We start from the raw sequence: 17,968 nt of genomic DNA, 5'->3' as shown, positions 1-17,968 counted from the left end.
GCAGCGGAGTGTGCGCTGATATGAAACTTCCTGGCAGATTAAAACTGTGTACCAGACCAAGACTCGAACTCGGGACCTTTGCCTTTTGCGGGCAAGTGCTCTACCAACTGAGCTATATCATGTATTTGTTACCATTTGTCATAAGACTACCCAAAAATTGAAAGCAGCTTATTAATACTAGTAACTCAAAAGGGTATTCCACTGGTCTTGATGTAGGAACACTCGTTAGCATTCTGAAGTAGGGTAATACATAGACCGGATTATATGCATTGGCATGTTGCATATTTGGCTCCTTTTCACCGTTTATTGAATATTTTAACAAAAAGCTAATGGTATTTTCACTGTATGTTTACAATATTTTAAAAATTTAGATGGGTGGTCTCCAACTCGATATAGTTTGGATGTCACTCAGATTGACCTCGACCTAGAACTGCAAGCAATGCAATCAATTGCTAACCGAGAGGCCAGTGCCTAGCGAAATCATTACAGAAGAGGAACAGGAACAAGCAGACAGCGTCAATGCTCCTGCACCTGTACCCCCGTTAATTGCCTTTGCTGTCATACTGTATGCATAGACAACAGTTAAATTAAACTATGCAAGCTTTTAGCCACACATCCATTGTTTCTGTTTAGCTTTCTATTTACTTGTACACAGTTGAACATGTTTATGATATGTAGTGTGTAACATATTGTGTGGCTAGCTGACCATCCTGGAACTATTACAAGTTTCAAATAGACGAGCATGTCAAGACAAGACTTCATATCGCAGAATTGCAGAAGAAAGGACCATGACAACAACTTCTGATGACAACTTCTGACAATAGCAAGTCGCAGTAGCAGGAATTTGTCCAAAGGTAAACAAAAAAGTCAGTGTAAAATGGATCTATGTGAAGCATTCACTACAAGAAATATTCATACCAGAGGAATCAACATTGCATAAAAATTACATACTGACAATGAATGTAAATGTTTTGGAAGAAATACACAATGAACTCAAGGACAGCATTATCTGGATTTCAGTTGGCAAAACTGCAGACACTTGTGGTCACTACACGGCATGACTATCAGGCTGTAGTCCGTCAACTGAAGTTGAGAAAGAGCTTCATCGCCAGGACTCAACCACTAGAGGGAGTGCCGTAGTCTAACCACATCACCACCTGGATGTGCAAGCTACCACCTGATACACCTGTAAAGGAAGAGCTAGCTCCAGGAAATGACTTGCCCTACCGTATTTGGAGATCGCTCAGTCATCTTAGGGTGGGTGTTCCTCTTTGCAAGACCAACATGCGAAAATGGGGCATTCTTCCAGCTGATCGAGATACCTCCTGCAAGTGCGGAACAACACAAGACCCGGCCCACCTGCTAATTTGTCCTCAACTTGAACAATCCTGCACAACACAGGACCTGATCGAGTGAAGCAACAAGGCCATCGGAGCTGCTACCTTCTGGAAATCCTGACCGGACACAGAAATGAATGAATGAACAAATGAATTACACTGCAAATTTAATTGTTGGTGCTTTAAAAGAAGAGCTTTCTTCTTTCTATTTAGAAGCCTCCAAAGAACTTGAAAACGTGAATCATTATACGATTGCCAGATTTCTGAATGAGAGTACTGGAAAAATATTTCCGGCATCTTTTGCAGATGAAAGGGTGTTTGTGTTTATTTCACATGCTGCTCCCCATATGATCAAAGCAGGAAAAGCCCTCTGAATATTTTATCCCAATTTGATTCATGTGACATGCTTTGAACTTGAGCACATCGCCTTGCTGAAGAAGTACGTTCCATATTTGTGAATGTAAATAAACTGATTTCATCCACAAAGAAAGTGTTTCTAAAGGTTCCTGCTTGCTTCAAGACATACAAAGAAAAACTACCAAATGTGCCTTTACTTCCCTGTTGTAATTCGTTGGGTTACATGGGTCAAAGCTGTGTTGTTTTACAATGAACATTTCAAGGCCATTAGAGGGGTAGTATACAACTTCAATAGTGCAGAGGCTTTGGCAGTTTGCCAGTGCAAGGAAGCTTTTAATGGTGCCAGTATTAAAAAAGACATTGCTGTGATTAGCACTCTTTTTTTCCATATGCCTGCAAATATTCAAAAGCCTGAAACTCAAGATTTGGCGTTGAATGAATCTATTTGGTTAATGAATAAAATTAGTCTAGTGCACTTCTCATAGCCAGAGGTATTCCCAATAAAACTTAAAGAAGTTTGAAAACATTTTAAACAATAACCCAGGCTTCAACCCCTAGTGCCATATTGATAGTTTTATGAATGGGACGGGTGAAGTTTTACCAGAAACAATAAGTACCAACATTGCACCCAAATTCAAATACTGCCCAGTTACCTATGTTGATGTAGAATGGTTCTTTTCTGTTCATAAAAATATTTTGACTGATTGAAGATACAGTCTTACTACCGGACATTTGGAACAGTACTTGGTCATTTTTGTTTACAGCAGCAGAAAACTGTAAAATAAATTGTAAATTATGCTTTGGTCCAATAGTATTAATTAAAAGTTAATGCTGTTCAAAAAAATTCATGCTTGTATCTTGTCTTTTAAATAGAGTTTTTAGCATACCCCTCTGTGTGCGATATATCTCGAAGTTGGTCCTGTGCATATCAATTGTTTTGCTGCGACTCACTTGCATCACATCCGCTTGTTACCGGCAACAATAGCAAAGAAGGAACAATTCTTGAAACATGGTGTACATCCTCATTTTGCAAATTTTTAGAAAAAATCCCAGAGAGGCCCTCTTCCTAACCTCTACAAGAAAGTATTCAGAAAATGATATCAGCATTCTAAATGTACTGATTTTTCACGTGACCGATGCTCTTCCTTGTAATTGATATGCACAGGTTTGACTCTTATAATGCACACAGTAGCTACCATCTTTTTTTTTATTATTTGATCTTGCATATTTCGGCACTCTTCAGGCATTTTAAGCATTTTTTGTGCATATTGTAAGGTTTTTAAAATGCATATAATCCAGTTTATACTAATATGCCACTCAAGCCAGTTATAATAATGCACCTGTAATGGTTGGAATGAGGAATGGAGTTGAAGGCATGTTGAAAAATTATATACATAATGCCTTTGTTGTTCCATAAAAACATGGGAGAACTTCCGGATATCAGTAACTTCCTGCCATGATATTTCAGTGCAGAGTCTTCTGGCCATCCTCAGGTGAGTGCCACTGTAGTAGTACTGGCGAGTACGCGCTGAGCTCCACTATTTATAGCCTTCTGAGGTGACATGGCGCATGCGCAGCTCAGCGTGCGCGTTCATAACGGCTCCATGCTCTGCGCCTCGCGCCTTCCACTGTGAAAGCCTGGTGTATTGGCATCAGGTCGATTTCCATCTTTATGCAGATAACTACTTCGACTACGAAGTTTCTCTATAACAGGATTCCAAACAGAGTTCAGCTGATAACCGCTAACTCGATTGATGAGAGTCTCATTGCCAGACAATCTTAGTTCCACAGATTCATTGATAATCGAGCTCCAAAAGTTTGATGTATGGGCCAAAATTTTTGTGTTGTTGTAATTCATGGAATGGTCTGTGGAAGTACAATGTTGGGTGATTGCGGACTTGGTGGGTTGGAGAAGGCAAGTATGCCGTTGGTGTTCCACAATGCGTTCCTGCACAGTTCGTGTTGTTTGCCCTATATATGACTTGCCGCATTCACACGGAATTTTGTAAACACCTGGTTTACGCAGTCCCAGATCGTCTTTAATGGATCCCACCAGTGATGAAATTTTGGAAGGAGGGCGAAAGATGACTCTCACTTGATACTTTCTCAATGTTCTGCCTATCTGTGAAGAAATATTCCCAATAAATGGTAGATAAACAGTCGACCTGAAAGCCTCTTCTTCTTCCTTGTTCCGTCATTTGTAGGTCTTCATCACTCTGTTCACTTGCCTAGGTGAAAAGCCATTCTTCAAAAATACTTTTTGCAGGTGTTCCAGTTCCGCTTGAAGACTGTCGGCGTTAGAGATAGTATGGCCACGGTGGACCAAGGTTTTGAGAATGCCCATTGTTTGTGCTTGATGGTGGCAACTAGTAGCTTGTAGATACAGGTCTGTATGAGTGGGCTTTCTGTACACCGAGTGACCAAGTGTGCCATCACTCTTCCGTCGCACCAAGACGTATAAAAATGGCAGACAACCATCTCTCTCTATCTCCATGGTAAACTTTATGTTTTCATGTATGGAGTTCATGTGATTTAAAAATTCTTGGAGACGGTCCAGACCATGAGGCCACACTATAAAAGTGTCGTCAACGTACCGCCAAAATACTGTTGGTTAAAAGTGGCAGTGTCGAGTGCTTTCTCCTCAAAATCCTCCATAAAACGATTGGCTACCAGGGGAGACAAAGGACTCCCCATGGCGACACCATCAGATTGCTCGTAAAATTCGTTGTTAAATATAAAATATGTAGAGGAGAGTGTGCGCTCAAACAACGCTGTAATGTCTGCACCAAACATATTGCCAATGAGGTGTAGTGACTCCACCAGAGGCACCATTGTGAACAGTGAAACCACATCAAATCTGACCAATAAATCACTACTTTGCAGTTGTAGTGACTGAAGCCGACTGATCAAATCACCAGAATTCTTTGTGTGATGTGCACACTTGCCTATCATTGGTTTGAGCAAAGTTGCCAAGAATTTTGCTAGGTCGTAGGTGGCTGCTCCAATGTTACTCACAATTGGACGTAATGGCACATTTTCCTTGTGGATCTGGGGCAGTCCATATAGCCTAGGTGGAACTGAACTGTTTGGTTTCAGTCTCTTGATGACCTCCTTCGGTAGAGAAATATTTGATGAAAGTTCTGCTGTTTTTTCGCACTACTCAGCTCGCGGGATCCTTATCGATTTTGCGATACGTTGAAACACATAATAAAACATTGATCTTATTAATATATTCATCCCTTGGTATGAGGACAGTAGCGTTTCCTTTGTCAGATTTTTGTATCCTCATCTGCTCGTAAGTTATGGAGGGCTATACTCTCCATGGGCGAGATGTTATTCTTCATTGGTGCACCCCTGGTGAATACACGGCAAGACTCTCGACGAACTTCCTCCACTTCATCTGTATCAAGACGGCATACAGCTTCTTTGATGGCACTGATGAAATCCACTAGTGGCGGTGCAACAGGTGTGGGAGCAAAATTCAATCCTTTTGCTAGCACAGACACAGTCGCGTCATCTAAAGTTTTCTCTGTCAAATTAACAACAGATCGTCGAGTTGGAACTTCCTGCTGCATCTGTTTAGAAAGTCTCTCAATCTTGGCAGTTTGCCTCGTCACAGCTTTATCATGGCTCCAGTTTGCTTTAGCCCATGTCACACCATCCACCCAGTCCCATGACAGAGAAGATAGTCTTGCTGCCAATTCCAAATGTATGTGGAACATGTCCTTTGATACAGAATCCAATTCACGCCGAGTAAAACGAATCCTTTCTCTCACCAAAGCCATGCTTGCTTTACGTTTGATGTTGTTTGCAGCAGTGGTATTTATGAAATGCTCAATTTTGGCAACAACAGTATTTTGGCGGTACATTGACAACACTTTTATAGTGTGGCCTCATGGTCTGGACCGTCTCCAAGAATTTTTAAATCACATGAACTCCATACATGAGAACATAAAGTTTACCATGGAGATAGAGAGAGATGGTTGTCTGCCATTTTTATACGTCTTGGTGCGACGGAAGAGTGACGGCACACTTGGTCACTCGGTGTACAGAAAGCCCACTCATACAGACCTGTATCTACAAGCTACTAGTTGCCACCATCAAGCACAAACAATGGGCATTCTCAAAACCTTGGTCCACCGTGGCCATACTATCTCTGACGCCGACAGTCTTCAAGCGGAACTGGAACACCTGCAAAAAGTATTTTTGAAGAATGGCTTTTCACCTAGGCAAGTGAACAGAGTGATGAAGACCTACAAATGACGGAACAAGGAAGAAGAAGAGGCTTTCAGGTTGACTGTTTATCTACCATTTATTGGGAATATTTCTTCACAGATAGGCAGAACATTGAGAAAGTATCAAGTGAGAGTCATCTTTCGCCCTCCTTCCAAAATTTCATCACTGGTGGGATCCGTTAAAGACGATCTGGGACTGCGTAAACCAGGTGTTTACAAAATTCCGTGTGAATGCGGCAAGTCATATATAGGGCAAACAACACGAACTGTGCAGGAACGCATTGTGGAACACCAACGGCATACTTGCCTTCTCCAACCCACCAAGTCCGCAATCACCGAACATTGTACTTCCACAGACCATTCCATGAATTACAACAACACAAAAATTTTGGCCCATACATCAAACTTTTGGAGCTCGATTATCAATGAATCTGTGGAACTAAGATTGTCTGGCAATGAGACTCTCATCAATTGAGTTAGCGGTTATCAGCTGAACTCTGTTTGGAATCCTGTTATAGAGAAACTTCGTAGTCGAAGTAGTTATCTGCATAAAGATGGAAATCGACCTGATGCCAATACACCAGGCTTTCACAGTGGAGGGCGTGAGGCGCAGAGCATGGAGCCGTTATGAACGCGCACGCTGAGCAGCGCATGCGCCATGTCACCTCAGAAGGCTATAAATAGCGGAGCTCAGCGCGTACTCGCCAGTACTACTACAGTGGCACTCACCTGAGGATGGCCAGAAGACTCTGCGCCGAAATATTGTGGCAGGAAGTTACTGTTATCCGGCAGTTCTCCCATGTTTTTATGGAACAATCAGTACGCTGGGAAAGCTTTAAACATCATAATGCCTTTGTTGTTCGATGTCCTTGACATCTGTCAAATTTGACTACAAAATAGGGAGCTACAAGTCTGCCATTCCAAATTGATGATTATTTAGTGGTCATAAACTGTTTCCTGCGAAGGAGTACAAAGAGAAAGGAGAAACTGCAAGAATTTCGGAAATTATACAGGGTGTCACTAAATATTGCCACTTAGAATAACTCCGAAAGTATGATAGTAGCTGAAAAGTTTGTGGAACAAATGTTGCATGGGATAGTTGGGACCATATTATGACATGGGTTTTTTGTTGCTAGGTGGGGTTGCGTCAGAGATATAAAGGTCAACTTAGTTTTTACTTCTTTTCTGATAGCGGCTATCGAGACAAATCCAGTGATGTGTAACAGTAAAGTCTTTGAAGGTCAAAAGGGTGGCATGATTGTCCATTTACAGAAGGTGTTTGAAGTGGTGACCATTGGTATCAGTGCAGTGCTGCAGTTTTCTTATCATGGATTGAGTGGTATTTCTTTTCACTTCGGCACTTATCAAAGCACGTGCTCTGGCAATTCTCTCTCGTATATCATGCAAATAGTAAATATTCGCTGAATATGGTGTATCCATGTAACATGCCACTGACATGTAAACACCATTCGATGGTTTTGCAGTACAACACTAATAGGAATGGTAAGACTAGTATCATTGAAATAAGCAAATGTGAATGATGTATTCCTTCAAAGAACAAGTTGATATGCTTCTCATTTACAGAGAATGCCAACAAAATTCAGTGAGCGCTGGAGACTTATACGCTGAAAGATATCCTCAATGTACTCACCCTACACATCCACTCATACATTTGAATATGTGTATGATAAATTGAGAATAATGGATCTTTAATGTAGCAGAAACATATCTGGCAAAGGAAAGTTACTAATGAGGAAACGGAAATTGGTACTCTTGCCACTGTGGTTTGAATACTTGTGTTAGTTCACGTCAAATGGCTAGGGAATCTGGCATCAGCCAGAGTAGTGTTATTAGTGTTCTGCATAGCCATAAATATCATCCTTACCATATCAGTCTCCACGAAGATTGTATGTGTCGCATTGAATTCTGCCGATGGTCTCAACTTCAGATTCAGAGGTATGACACGTTTATTTATTTGATTTTAACTACCGACGAGGCTATATTCACGAACCAAGGAAATGTTAATTTGCGTAACCTGCATTATTGGGCAACTGAAAATTAACATTAACTACAGTAAGTTGCACACTAAAAACCGTGGTCTGTGAATGTATGGTGTGGGATTCTGGATGACAGAATTATAGGCCCCTATTTCATCGAAGGAAATATTAATGGTGAGAAGTACACCACATTCCTGCAAGAAACATTAGGTCTGTTATTGGAAGAAATAGCTTTAGGAACAAGGAACAAAATGTGGTATCAACACAATAGGTGTCCAGCACATTTTTCGCTGATGGCTAGAAATGAGTTGCAGAGACAATCCTCAATTTGTTGGGTTGGACGCGGAGGAGATGTGTCGTAGCTGGCTCGTTCACCAGACTTTACGCCTTTGGATTTTTTCCTTTTGGGGATTCGTAAAAGACATTGTATATATAGGTGTTCCAACTACGCCTGAAGATATGCGAGAGAGAACTGTCAGAGCATGAGCTTCGACAAGTGTCGATGTGATAAGGAATACCACTCAATCCATGATAAGAAGATTGCAGCACTGCATTGATACCAGTGGTCATCACTTCGAACATCTTCTGTAAATGGATGTTCATGCCACCTTTGTGGTCTTTGTTGACCTTCAAAGACCTTATTGTTAAACATCATTGGATTCGTCTCGATAGCCGCTATCAGAAAATAAGTACCAAACTATAGCATCCAATTTAAAAAAAAAAAAAAATTGACCTTCATATCTCTGATGCGACCCCACCCAGCAATAAAAATCCAATGTCATATTATGGCCCCAGTTCTTCCATGCAACTTTTGTCCCACAAGCTTTTCAGCTCCTATCATACTTTCGGAGTTATTCTTGGTGGCAATAGTTAGTGACTCACCCTGTATAATGTCAAGAAGTGAGAAATTTTTGAAAAATGTTTGCACCCATTGCTTCCGTTGAGCAAATGTTTATTTTGATTATTGGAACAGTGGAAGCCTCTGTCCAGCCTGTTTACTTATGAACTGAAGTCTGGTAAGAATGAGCAGTTGGATGACTCCAAACTTATTGTGTACCAGGGGAGACAATCTCAACTGAGAGAAGTCTCTTCAAGAAAAAGAGCTAGTTACACTGGTATCACATGAAGGAAACTGACAAAGATATAGATTCAGCCCATCACATCAGCTAACAGTTGTGATACAGTCACTTCAGAACTGAAAAGCTCTTGCAAATTAAACAGTAAATGTCGTAATGAAAGAGCTAAGCAACATCTGCAAAATTAAAAATGATCCGTACTTAAAATAATAATGTGTAACAATTTTCAAGGAGAAATAATTCTATTTCTGAACAGAATTTGACCCACACTTCGCATAGAGAAATAAATGCAGAGTCACTGCATAAAACAATAAGGTCATTATGAAAATTGCTTCAGTATCCATCCCAGTAGTGAAAGGAAAAAAAATTGCATTCTTTTATTGTAAGCTAAGGGAAAGTTTTATTTGAGGTTACTAGTACTTCAGTGGCATGATAACCATAAATTAAAAAAAGGTTTACATTTTGATATGACATTGAATCTCAGTAATTGTTTCATGTGATAAAATGAAACACTGAATTCAAGTTGTGTGAGTGCATTCTTATAAATACGTCTCTCTGTACAGGGGCATTGCACATGTGAGGAAGCAGATGGAAGAGCAGCAGAAGAAATCCCTACAGGTCAGCATTGGCTCAAGAAGGACCAGTGCTAGCAGAGAAGGATGCCCATCTGGCTGTCGACGGCGAAGACCTGGTGCTCAGCAGGCTGACATGTCTGGCAGTGCGGCTACAAAACTGTCGAAGATAAACCGAAAACATGGAGGATCATTTTTTATATCACAAGAAAAAGATACTAATTATGCAAGCAAGACAGATGAGGGAGAAAGAAGAGTACTAGCTCCTAAAAATGTTTTAAAAATTACTATTCCAAAGAATCGCCTCACAGATGGAGCTTCTGATGCAAGCGAAGATGTTCGTAATAATATTTGTAATTCTCGAGAAAATCGGGATTCCGATAATGGAAATGTAAACAGAAGCAGTAAAGAATTCCATAAATCGTCAGAACTGACAAGTGAACCATTAGAAGAGAATAAGACAATGGAAGAGCGGCCAGGCATTATTGTCACACGTATTCCAGCTGCGTGTGATATCTACACTTGTGAAGCTTGTGAGCGTATGTTTGTGACTCGGGAGACTGCATATAGCCACATGTGTGATGAAGGGGGAGAAAGCAATAGCAGTGAGACAGAAACTGGTGGTGAGATACGATTCAAAGCAGGTACATCAGCTGGGGATTCTGAACGGTATAGTTGTTGCGTCTGTGGGCAGCGATTCTCGCGCAATGCTACCCTGGTGGCTCATCTCAAGGCACACACTAAGGTTTGGTCCGAGAGTGATGACAGTGATGGAACTGGCATTCTCAGAGATATTAGTACAGACAGTGATGACACTGAAATCCGTGGAAAGGGAAACAGAAGACGTCGCAGAGGAAGCCGCAAAAGTTCTACGTGCCCTAGGAAGTCTGTCAAGCTGTCATTACCTGTTGTTGTTTAGGTACCTGTGTGCTTTGACTGTACTTTCCATACATTCAGCTATTTTTGTCATTTATCTGTCATCAGCAGTAATGGATGACTTTTTAAGGGCATATTATAAGTTCTTAAAAGGCATATATTTATTTTTCCTGTAACTGATTTTTGTGTCAGGTTTTCTTACTTGCCTTATGTAAATAATTTGTAAAACCTTGCTAAATGCAGTCTTTTTATGTGTATAATACATACAAATTCTGCAGATGCGTAAAAACGTAAAATATAAATAGGGCATTTAGGATGGCCTTTAATGGCTAATAATGATCGTGTCCACAAGTAAGTGTATTGCACTTAAATGTGGCTGGTACAGAGCCCTTAGTTTCTGTTGTTACCAGTTATTTTATTCAGAGATTTGTGGTCATTTGTCATGTGTACAAATTTTTGTAATGGTTGTTATTTTTTTTAATTTATGATTATTCTTATATAAGAGTTTTATCACTGTTACATAGTCATAGGTTTAATTATATAGTCTTACAACACAAAAGATAATGCTTGCTTTCCAATTAAGCTTTTGAATGTGTATTGTGTGTTTTACTGTCACTAGTTCATATTGATTTCGTCTGTCTCAATAAACAATTACATTTTGTCACTTTCTAGATTACACTGTTTACAGAAATTGAGGACAAAATGTATGATATGCTTATCATGAGATTTTATACTGCCAAAGTGTGTGTATTTATTAATTTTTTGAACATTTGATTACTATATGTGTGTGTGTCGAAGTGATATGAGTTTCCTAGTGCCACTATTAGGATATGAAACTGAGATAAGTTGAGATATTTTAAAATAGCTCAGATACAGCTTTTTGAAAAAATCTAAGAACGTTTTTTTTCCTATAAAATGGAAAAAAATGGGAGAAATCATCATGAGTGTGTAGCCAGTTTTTAAAAATTGGATGATGATGATGATGATGATGATGATGATGATGATGATGAGAAACAAAGTATTTACATTATTCTTCCACAATTGTCTCTTTTACAAAATAACAGTTATAATACAACTGTTGCCTTCAGTTTTAGTTTTGTCTTTTCTCTCATTTTCCTTGCAAGTGAATCCACGAGCATGAGAAAGTTGAATCATGTAAGTTAACTTTTTAATGAGTAACATAGGTCCACTGAGACTCATTCAGCAGTTTGTGCAGCTTTGTCTAAAGCTTCCATTGACCATACCTTGCAGGCTTTCACAAAACATTATGCACCGAGGTATGCCTTAGATTGTGGCCTAATGTCCATATAACAAAAATCACCAAGTATGTAAAGCTTCCATTTATTGAATTCTGTAAACTTTTCATATGTGAAATGATTATTTACAGGAAATAACTAAAACAGAAAATTTTTAGTATGTGAAGTATATTTTTGAGAGTCTCTTAAAATGCCTGTATTTATTTAATGTGAGAAGTTGTCTTCCGTTGTAATTTGAACAGTTTTTTTATCATGATCAGTAGTGTATTAGTGTTCTTTTGCCTTTATTTCTCTAAAGAACTAGAGATTTGTAGATGGGAAGAACAATGTTTACTTGCCCATTGAAAATAATGAGTATTACATCTACATGGATACTCTGCAAATCACATTTAAGTGCCTGGCAGAGGGCTCATCGAACCACCTTTACAATTATGTAGTACTGAAGAAAAGTTGAAGATGACTACAATTGTCTTGCAGATGAATCTTGGGTAGCATGCAGGCACACCTAAAGGGTCACCTCAGTGTGACACAGTAGTCAGACTGAATCCAAAGGTCCTGGATCCAGTCCTTGGTTGGTCATAGGATATTTTTTTCCTACCAGCTATCACTTCTTTCACCTGGAAATGATTTATTATATGAAAATTGTGATTTAGAGTCTACTTTAATCTGTAGGTCCCTCTCTTTCTGTCTAGGTCAGTCAGCTCCAAGATCAGAGGAAGGCAAGGACATACCACTACAGTAGGGACATACCACTACAGTAGAACCTTTCTAAAGCACTGCCACATTCAGACCAACTTTCAGGTTGAGAGCTACTTTACTTTGTAGTGCAATTCTATGATTTTTTTATTGTGCCTAAGCATCACCCTTCATTCATCTGCTTATGAATGATTGGCTTGTAATTTTTTATTACCTTCTGGGAATTTCTGGCATGGAAATTGTCAATTTGTAGTGTCAAAGGAGTCAGTAGATGGAAGTGAATTTGAAATATTTGTGACAAGTTGAAATTGTTTGCTGGACTGGGACTTAAACCAGAATACTTGCTTCTGCCAGGCAGTGGGCTGAATTGCATTAATTGTGCATGCCTCACAGACTGATTTAAGATTTTCATTTCTTGCATGTTTCCCACCTCTTCTATGTTGAGAATGTTAGTCTGGTATAAAAATATAAGTTGTCACAATTATTTCATCACACTTAATTTCAGCTAAGAGTAGGAAAACTTTTATTCCTCAATAGATGGTAATTAAAATTTACTTTATCTGTTAAAATCAGGAACTCTTGTTGACTCTTTTTGTTATCCAATATATAATGCTGTCATAGTGTTTCTGGTTTTCTTTCCATAATATTTGTATAAACTTGTACTGATGTTGTTCAGTTGTTTTTTAAAGTTTTTTGTAAAAGAACAAATTGTGCACTTATCAGTGTTTAAACAAAATGACTTGTTTGAACCACACTTAACAGCATAGGAGGTTCTGCAGTGGTTTCACCAACAGTGCTCAAGAAATACTAAATTATTATCAATGGATAAATAGCAACATAAGCTTCCAATAGCTTAAGTGTAATGACTTTTTAGATGTATATTTGATGATCTCTTTTTCTAGTTATGTATAGGCACTTTTTGAACATTATATAATCTCTTTTCTAATAAATGTGTATGCAAATAACTTTGAATTATTATTTCGGTTTTGTGACAGACACTACAGTTCAGCCATTGGCAGGGGTAAGAGGTTGTGTTGAGGGGAGAAAGGAGGTGGGGAGCAGTGTGATAACATGGAGTAGTGCATTATAAGGGGACGACAAAACAGAGGAAGTGGAGGCTATGTGGAAGACATTGTGGGTGCAGAATAAGCGGAGTTAGGGTCCTCTGGCACCGTATAGGTCTGTCTTGTGGAGGTCGACCTGTGCCAGAGAACTAAAAGAGAATGAGTCCAGAAGGCTAATGGAGAATGAGTCCAGAAGGATTATGGGAACAAAGGATGTGTTGTGAGGATAACTCCAGTCTGTGAAGCTGAGGGAAGGGGAAGGGGGAGGGGGGGGGGTGAGATCCAGATGGCATGGGTTGTGAAGTATGTGAATTCTTTGTTCCAAAGGGAAATTTTCATAACAGAATATTTGTTGCCATGGGCATTCAGTTTATTGGTGTTACTTCCAACAAACTATTTTCTCAATCTGTGATCAACTGGCAAGAACTGATTTTGGAATAGAGGGTGTAAATGTGTCGGTTGGCTTTGTACTGATCATTGCTGTAATTGCTCCTTTCTAAGTGGTAACAGTGTCTGAGCTAGTTGGAAAGAGTAATCAGGACACACATTATACTATAAAACCAGTGTGAACAGTCTCTGAGCTTATGCTATATTAAGCATTAATGTAACATATTTTGTCCAAGTTGTAATTTAATGGGATGTATCTGCCACTTAAGATAAATTTGGATCCACAAGTCTAACAATTTAGTTTCCAACACAGGGCATATATCAGAGCTATCAGTTTTCACATCACTCTCAATTCTTGGTCTTAGACATTAAAGTTCAGGAAGGTGGTGCTGCAAAGTATTCATTCGAAATTATTCTGCTGCGTCATTAAACTGTCAGCATTTGTACACAGTTGTGTAGAACACAACAGTAGCAAAATAACTCACCTGGAATGTGTGAACTAAAGTTTTTTTTTAGTATGTATTAATGAAAATGTATTGATGAACACGTCTTGCACATTACTCATGGAAGATGCATTATGATGATAAAAACACCGTTTGCTACCAACAACAAATTACCAAAAATTACATTCTATGAATTTAAGGCATAAATGACACTAACTAAGAAATAATGAGAGAGCTAGAGAAAGTAACACACAGGTGTCAAAATGTGTCTGGTGGATGAAAAGTTTTATTTTGCAGTAATGACCAATTTTGACTCTTCTGTCACTTTAAAGGAAACATGTTACAGTGTGCACAGATATGCCCAGATTCACAGTGAAGTAGGCAAACCAGCCATTACGCTTTTCGGTGTAGTTTTTGGGATGCAAATTTTCCCCGTAATTCACAACATCGTGTCATACGATGATATGCCATTGCTGTAGACGTCTCCATCTTAAGTCCGAAGATGGGTGTGACACAGTTCTCCATGTTAGTCTATTCTGTGCAAGCTCTTTCATCTGAGAATAACTACTGCATCTTACACCCATTTGAACCTGATTACTGTATTCATACTTAGGTCTCACTGTACAATTTTTACCTCCCACACTTACTTCCACTACCAAATTGACAGTTCCTTTATGCCTCACAATGTGTCCTATCAACTGACCGCTACTTTCAGTCAAGTTGTACCATAATTGTTTTTCTCTAGTTAGATTCAGTATCAACTCATTAGTTACTTATCTATCCATGTAATAAAAGTTCTGCTATAGCACACATCTGAAAAGGTTCTATTCTCTTCTTGTCTGAACTGCTTATCATTCACGTTTCGCTTTTGCACAAGGCTGCACTCCAGGCAGTGTCTTCAGAAACAACTTTGTAACATCTAAAGTTAAATTCAATGTTAATAGAGTCCTCTTCTTCAGAAATGCTTTTTGTGATGCAGCCAGTCTGTTTTTCATGTCCCCCCTGCCATGACCATCATCAGTTATTTTGCTACCCAAATAGCAAAACTTGTCTACTACTTTTAGTGTCCCATTTCCTAAACTAAGTCCCTGGGCATCAACTGATTTGACTATACTCCATTACCCTTGTCTTACTTTTGTTGATGTCTCTAACACCCGTTTTCCACTGCTTCCGTGTATTGAATATAATAAATATGGATTTAATGGAATTGAGATCATATAATCTCTTTTTGAGACACTATCCTTTCTGGCCAACTGCTTTTCCAAGCACTTTATTGTTTATGATCGAATTAAAATGTCAATGGAAAACCTCAAAGTTTTTATTTCTTCTCTATGAACTTTAATTCCCTTATCAAATTTCTCATTTGTTACCTTTGCTGCTTGATCAGTGTCCAAGTTGAATAATATGAGGGCTAGACTACAACTCTTTCTTACTTGCTTCTCATCTACTGCTTCCCTGTCATGTCCTTTGACTCTTACAGCTGCAGTCTGGTTTCTGTACTAGTTGCAAATGGCTTTCTGCTCATTCTATTTTTTCCCTACTACCTTCAGAATTTCAGACAGTGTAGTTCAGTCAACATTGTCAAAAGCTTTCTCCAATTATACAACATAGGTTTGCATTTCTTCAAGCTAACTTCTAAAATAAAAATTAGGGTCAATATTGTGTCGTGTTCTTAAAGTTCTACAGAATCCAAATTGACCTTCCCTGAGTTTGGCTTCGACCAGTTTTTCCATTCTTCTGTAAATCATTTGTGTCAATATTTTGCAACCATTATGGGCAAAACTGAGAGTTTGATAGTATTCACACCAGTCAGCACCTGCCTTCTTTGGAATTGGAATTATCAAATATTTTCCTGAAGTCTGGGGGCAATTCCCCTGTCTCATATATCGTGCACACCATGTGGAATTGTGCTGTCATGGCTGGCTTTCTCAGGATCTCATTAATTCTGAAGGAAAGTATCTACTCCATTTAAGCCTTTCAGCGCTCTGTCAAGTTATACTCAAAGGCTTTCTCCTGTCCCATGTTCACCTACTTATTCGCATTATACAATATTATCCACAAGTTTGTTTACACTGTATGGGTCCTTATATATTCCTTCCACCTTTCTGCTTTCTCTTCTTTGCTTAGTACTGTTTTGTCATTGGAGCTATTGATATTCGTACATGTGGTCTGCTAATGCTGTACCTGCAAGAAAATGAAAATGAGTAAATGAAATTAAGTGAACAGTTGAAATTGGGCACTAGCAATAGACACCCTCCGTGGAAAGGAATAGACCATTTTAGTCAATCAATGGGCCCAAACAGTGAAAAAATTAAATTTATAAAAGCGAAATTTATTTAACAAGATGACAAAACTAACTTCAGTGTCCTGGAGGCAATTGTTTGCTTTCCTAATACCATGGCAATCTGAGAATTAATAAAAGTTAACATAACAATTAATCTATTGCTTTTGTGTGTGATATAATCTTTTTTTAAAATCTCAGTCCGCTTGCAATGACACGATTTGTGATATGTTGTAGTGTTAATATTCAAATATTGGTTAAGTTTTATAAGTGTTGAAACAATTTCATGAACATTTTCACTGCCACCAAAGTTCTGTTTATTGTAAAACAGATGAAATAGATTTGCAGCACCATATTTTTGGATGCATTTGTCTGACTTACAGGAGAGCATGAAAGAAATGGTGAAAATTCTAAATTGGCAGATGATTGACTAGGGATGCTAGCTGTCCAGCAAAAGCCTACTCTACAAAGTTTCAGGAACAGTGTTACATGAAGAATGCAGATAATATAATGTAAATGGACAGCAAAAACAATCTACTCACCAAGTAGTGTCTGTGGAACACACACATACAAAAAGATTTAACTTTCACAAGTTTCCAGAGCCAGTGGCTCCTTCTTACAGCAGAAAAGCTGAAGGGGAAGGAAAGGGACTGGAGAGGTTTAGGACAAGGGGTACAGTTTATAAGTTACCCAGAACCCTGGTTCAGAGATGTACTGGACAAGATGTGAAAGAAAGAATCTTTCCTGCTGCCACTTTGTGAGTAGATTTTTTTTTCCATTTGTTTACATTATACAGTATTATGAAGAATATAGAGAGATTCTTGAGACCCCTACATATTGCTGGTCTCTGACTGGCACGTCTTTGTGCTCTTCCCTGCAAGGCTAGTTTGTGCTTTTGCCATTAAAAACATAATGGTTCATAAGATCATCACTATGTCCAGTCCCTTGGTGTGTCAAAGACCTTGTAGACTACTACTGCCGACCTTCTGAAAGTTCCTGGGCTTCACTCATCAAATCGGTTCCCAAAGAAAGATGGATCGGTCAGGTTGTATGGTGATTACAGAGCTCTCAATACGTGCATTGTTCTGGACAAGCACCTAGTTCTGAATAACCCCGATTTCACAGACTTTTTGACGAATGCCTCTGTGTTTCGTGTCATTGACTGCAATACCTGCAAACCACTATGAATCCTGGCGATATTCATGAAATGGCTATTATCATGCCTTTGGGCTTGTTTGACTTTGTTTATGTTGTAAAGACTTAAGAAGGCTGCTCAAACAAGGCAGCACTTTATTGATGACGTGCTATTCAAGTTTTGGTTCTGCTATGCCAATTACCCTAATTTTTCCCACCAGACAATGAGGCCCATAGTTTGTATCTCATACAAATGT

General features: G+C 39.0%; 1 protein-coding gene across 1 annotated transcript in view; it reads left to right on the top strand.

Moving 5' to 3' along the window:
* Positions 1-13,367, top strand: part of LOC126335272 (uncharacterized) — an 83,394-nt gene extending 70,027 nt beyond the window's left edge. The window contains exon 6 of the mRNA XM_049998330.1: positions 9,566-13,367. Coding sequence (XP_049854287.1) covers positions 9,566-10,493 — 928 coding nt within the window. The 3' untranslated portion in view covers positions 10,494-13,367. The remainder of the gene's footprint in view (positions 1-9,565) is intronic.
* Positions 13,368-17,968: the final 4,601 nt, after the last annotated feature.

This window comes from Schistocerca gregaria, chromosome 2 (genome assembly GCF_023897955.1).
Source record: "Schistocerca gregaria isolate iqSchGreg1 chromosome 2, iqSchGreg1.2, whole genome shotgun sequence".
Lineage (NCBI taxonomy): Eukaryota > Metazoa > Arthropoda > Insecta > Orthoptera > Acrididae > Schistocerca > Schistocerca gregaria.
Note: the sequence above shows the minus strand (reverse complement) of the source record. Positions and strands in the feature narration are given on the sequence as shown.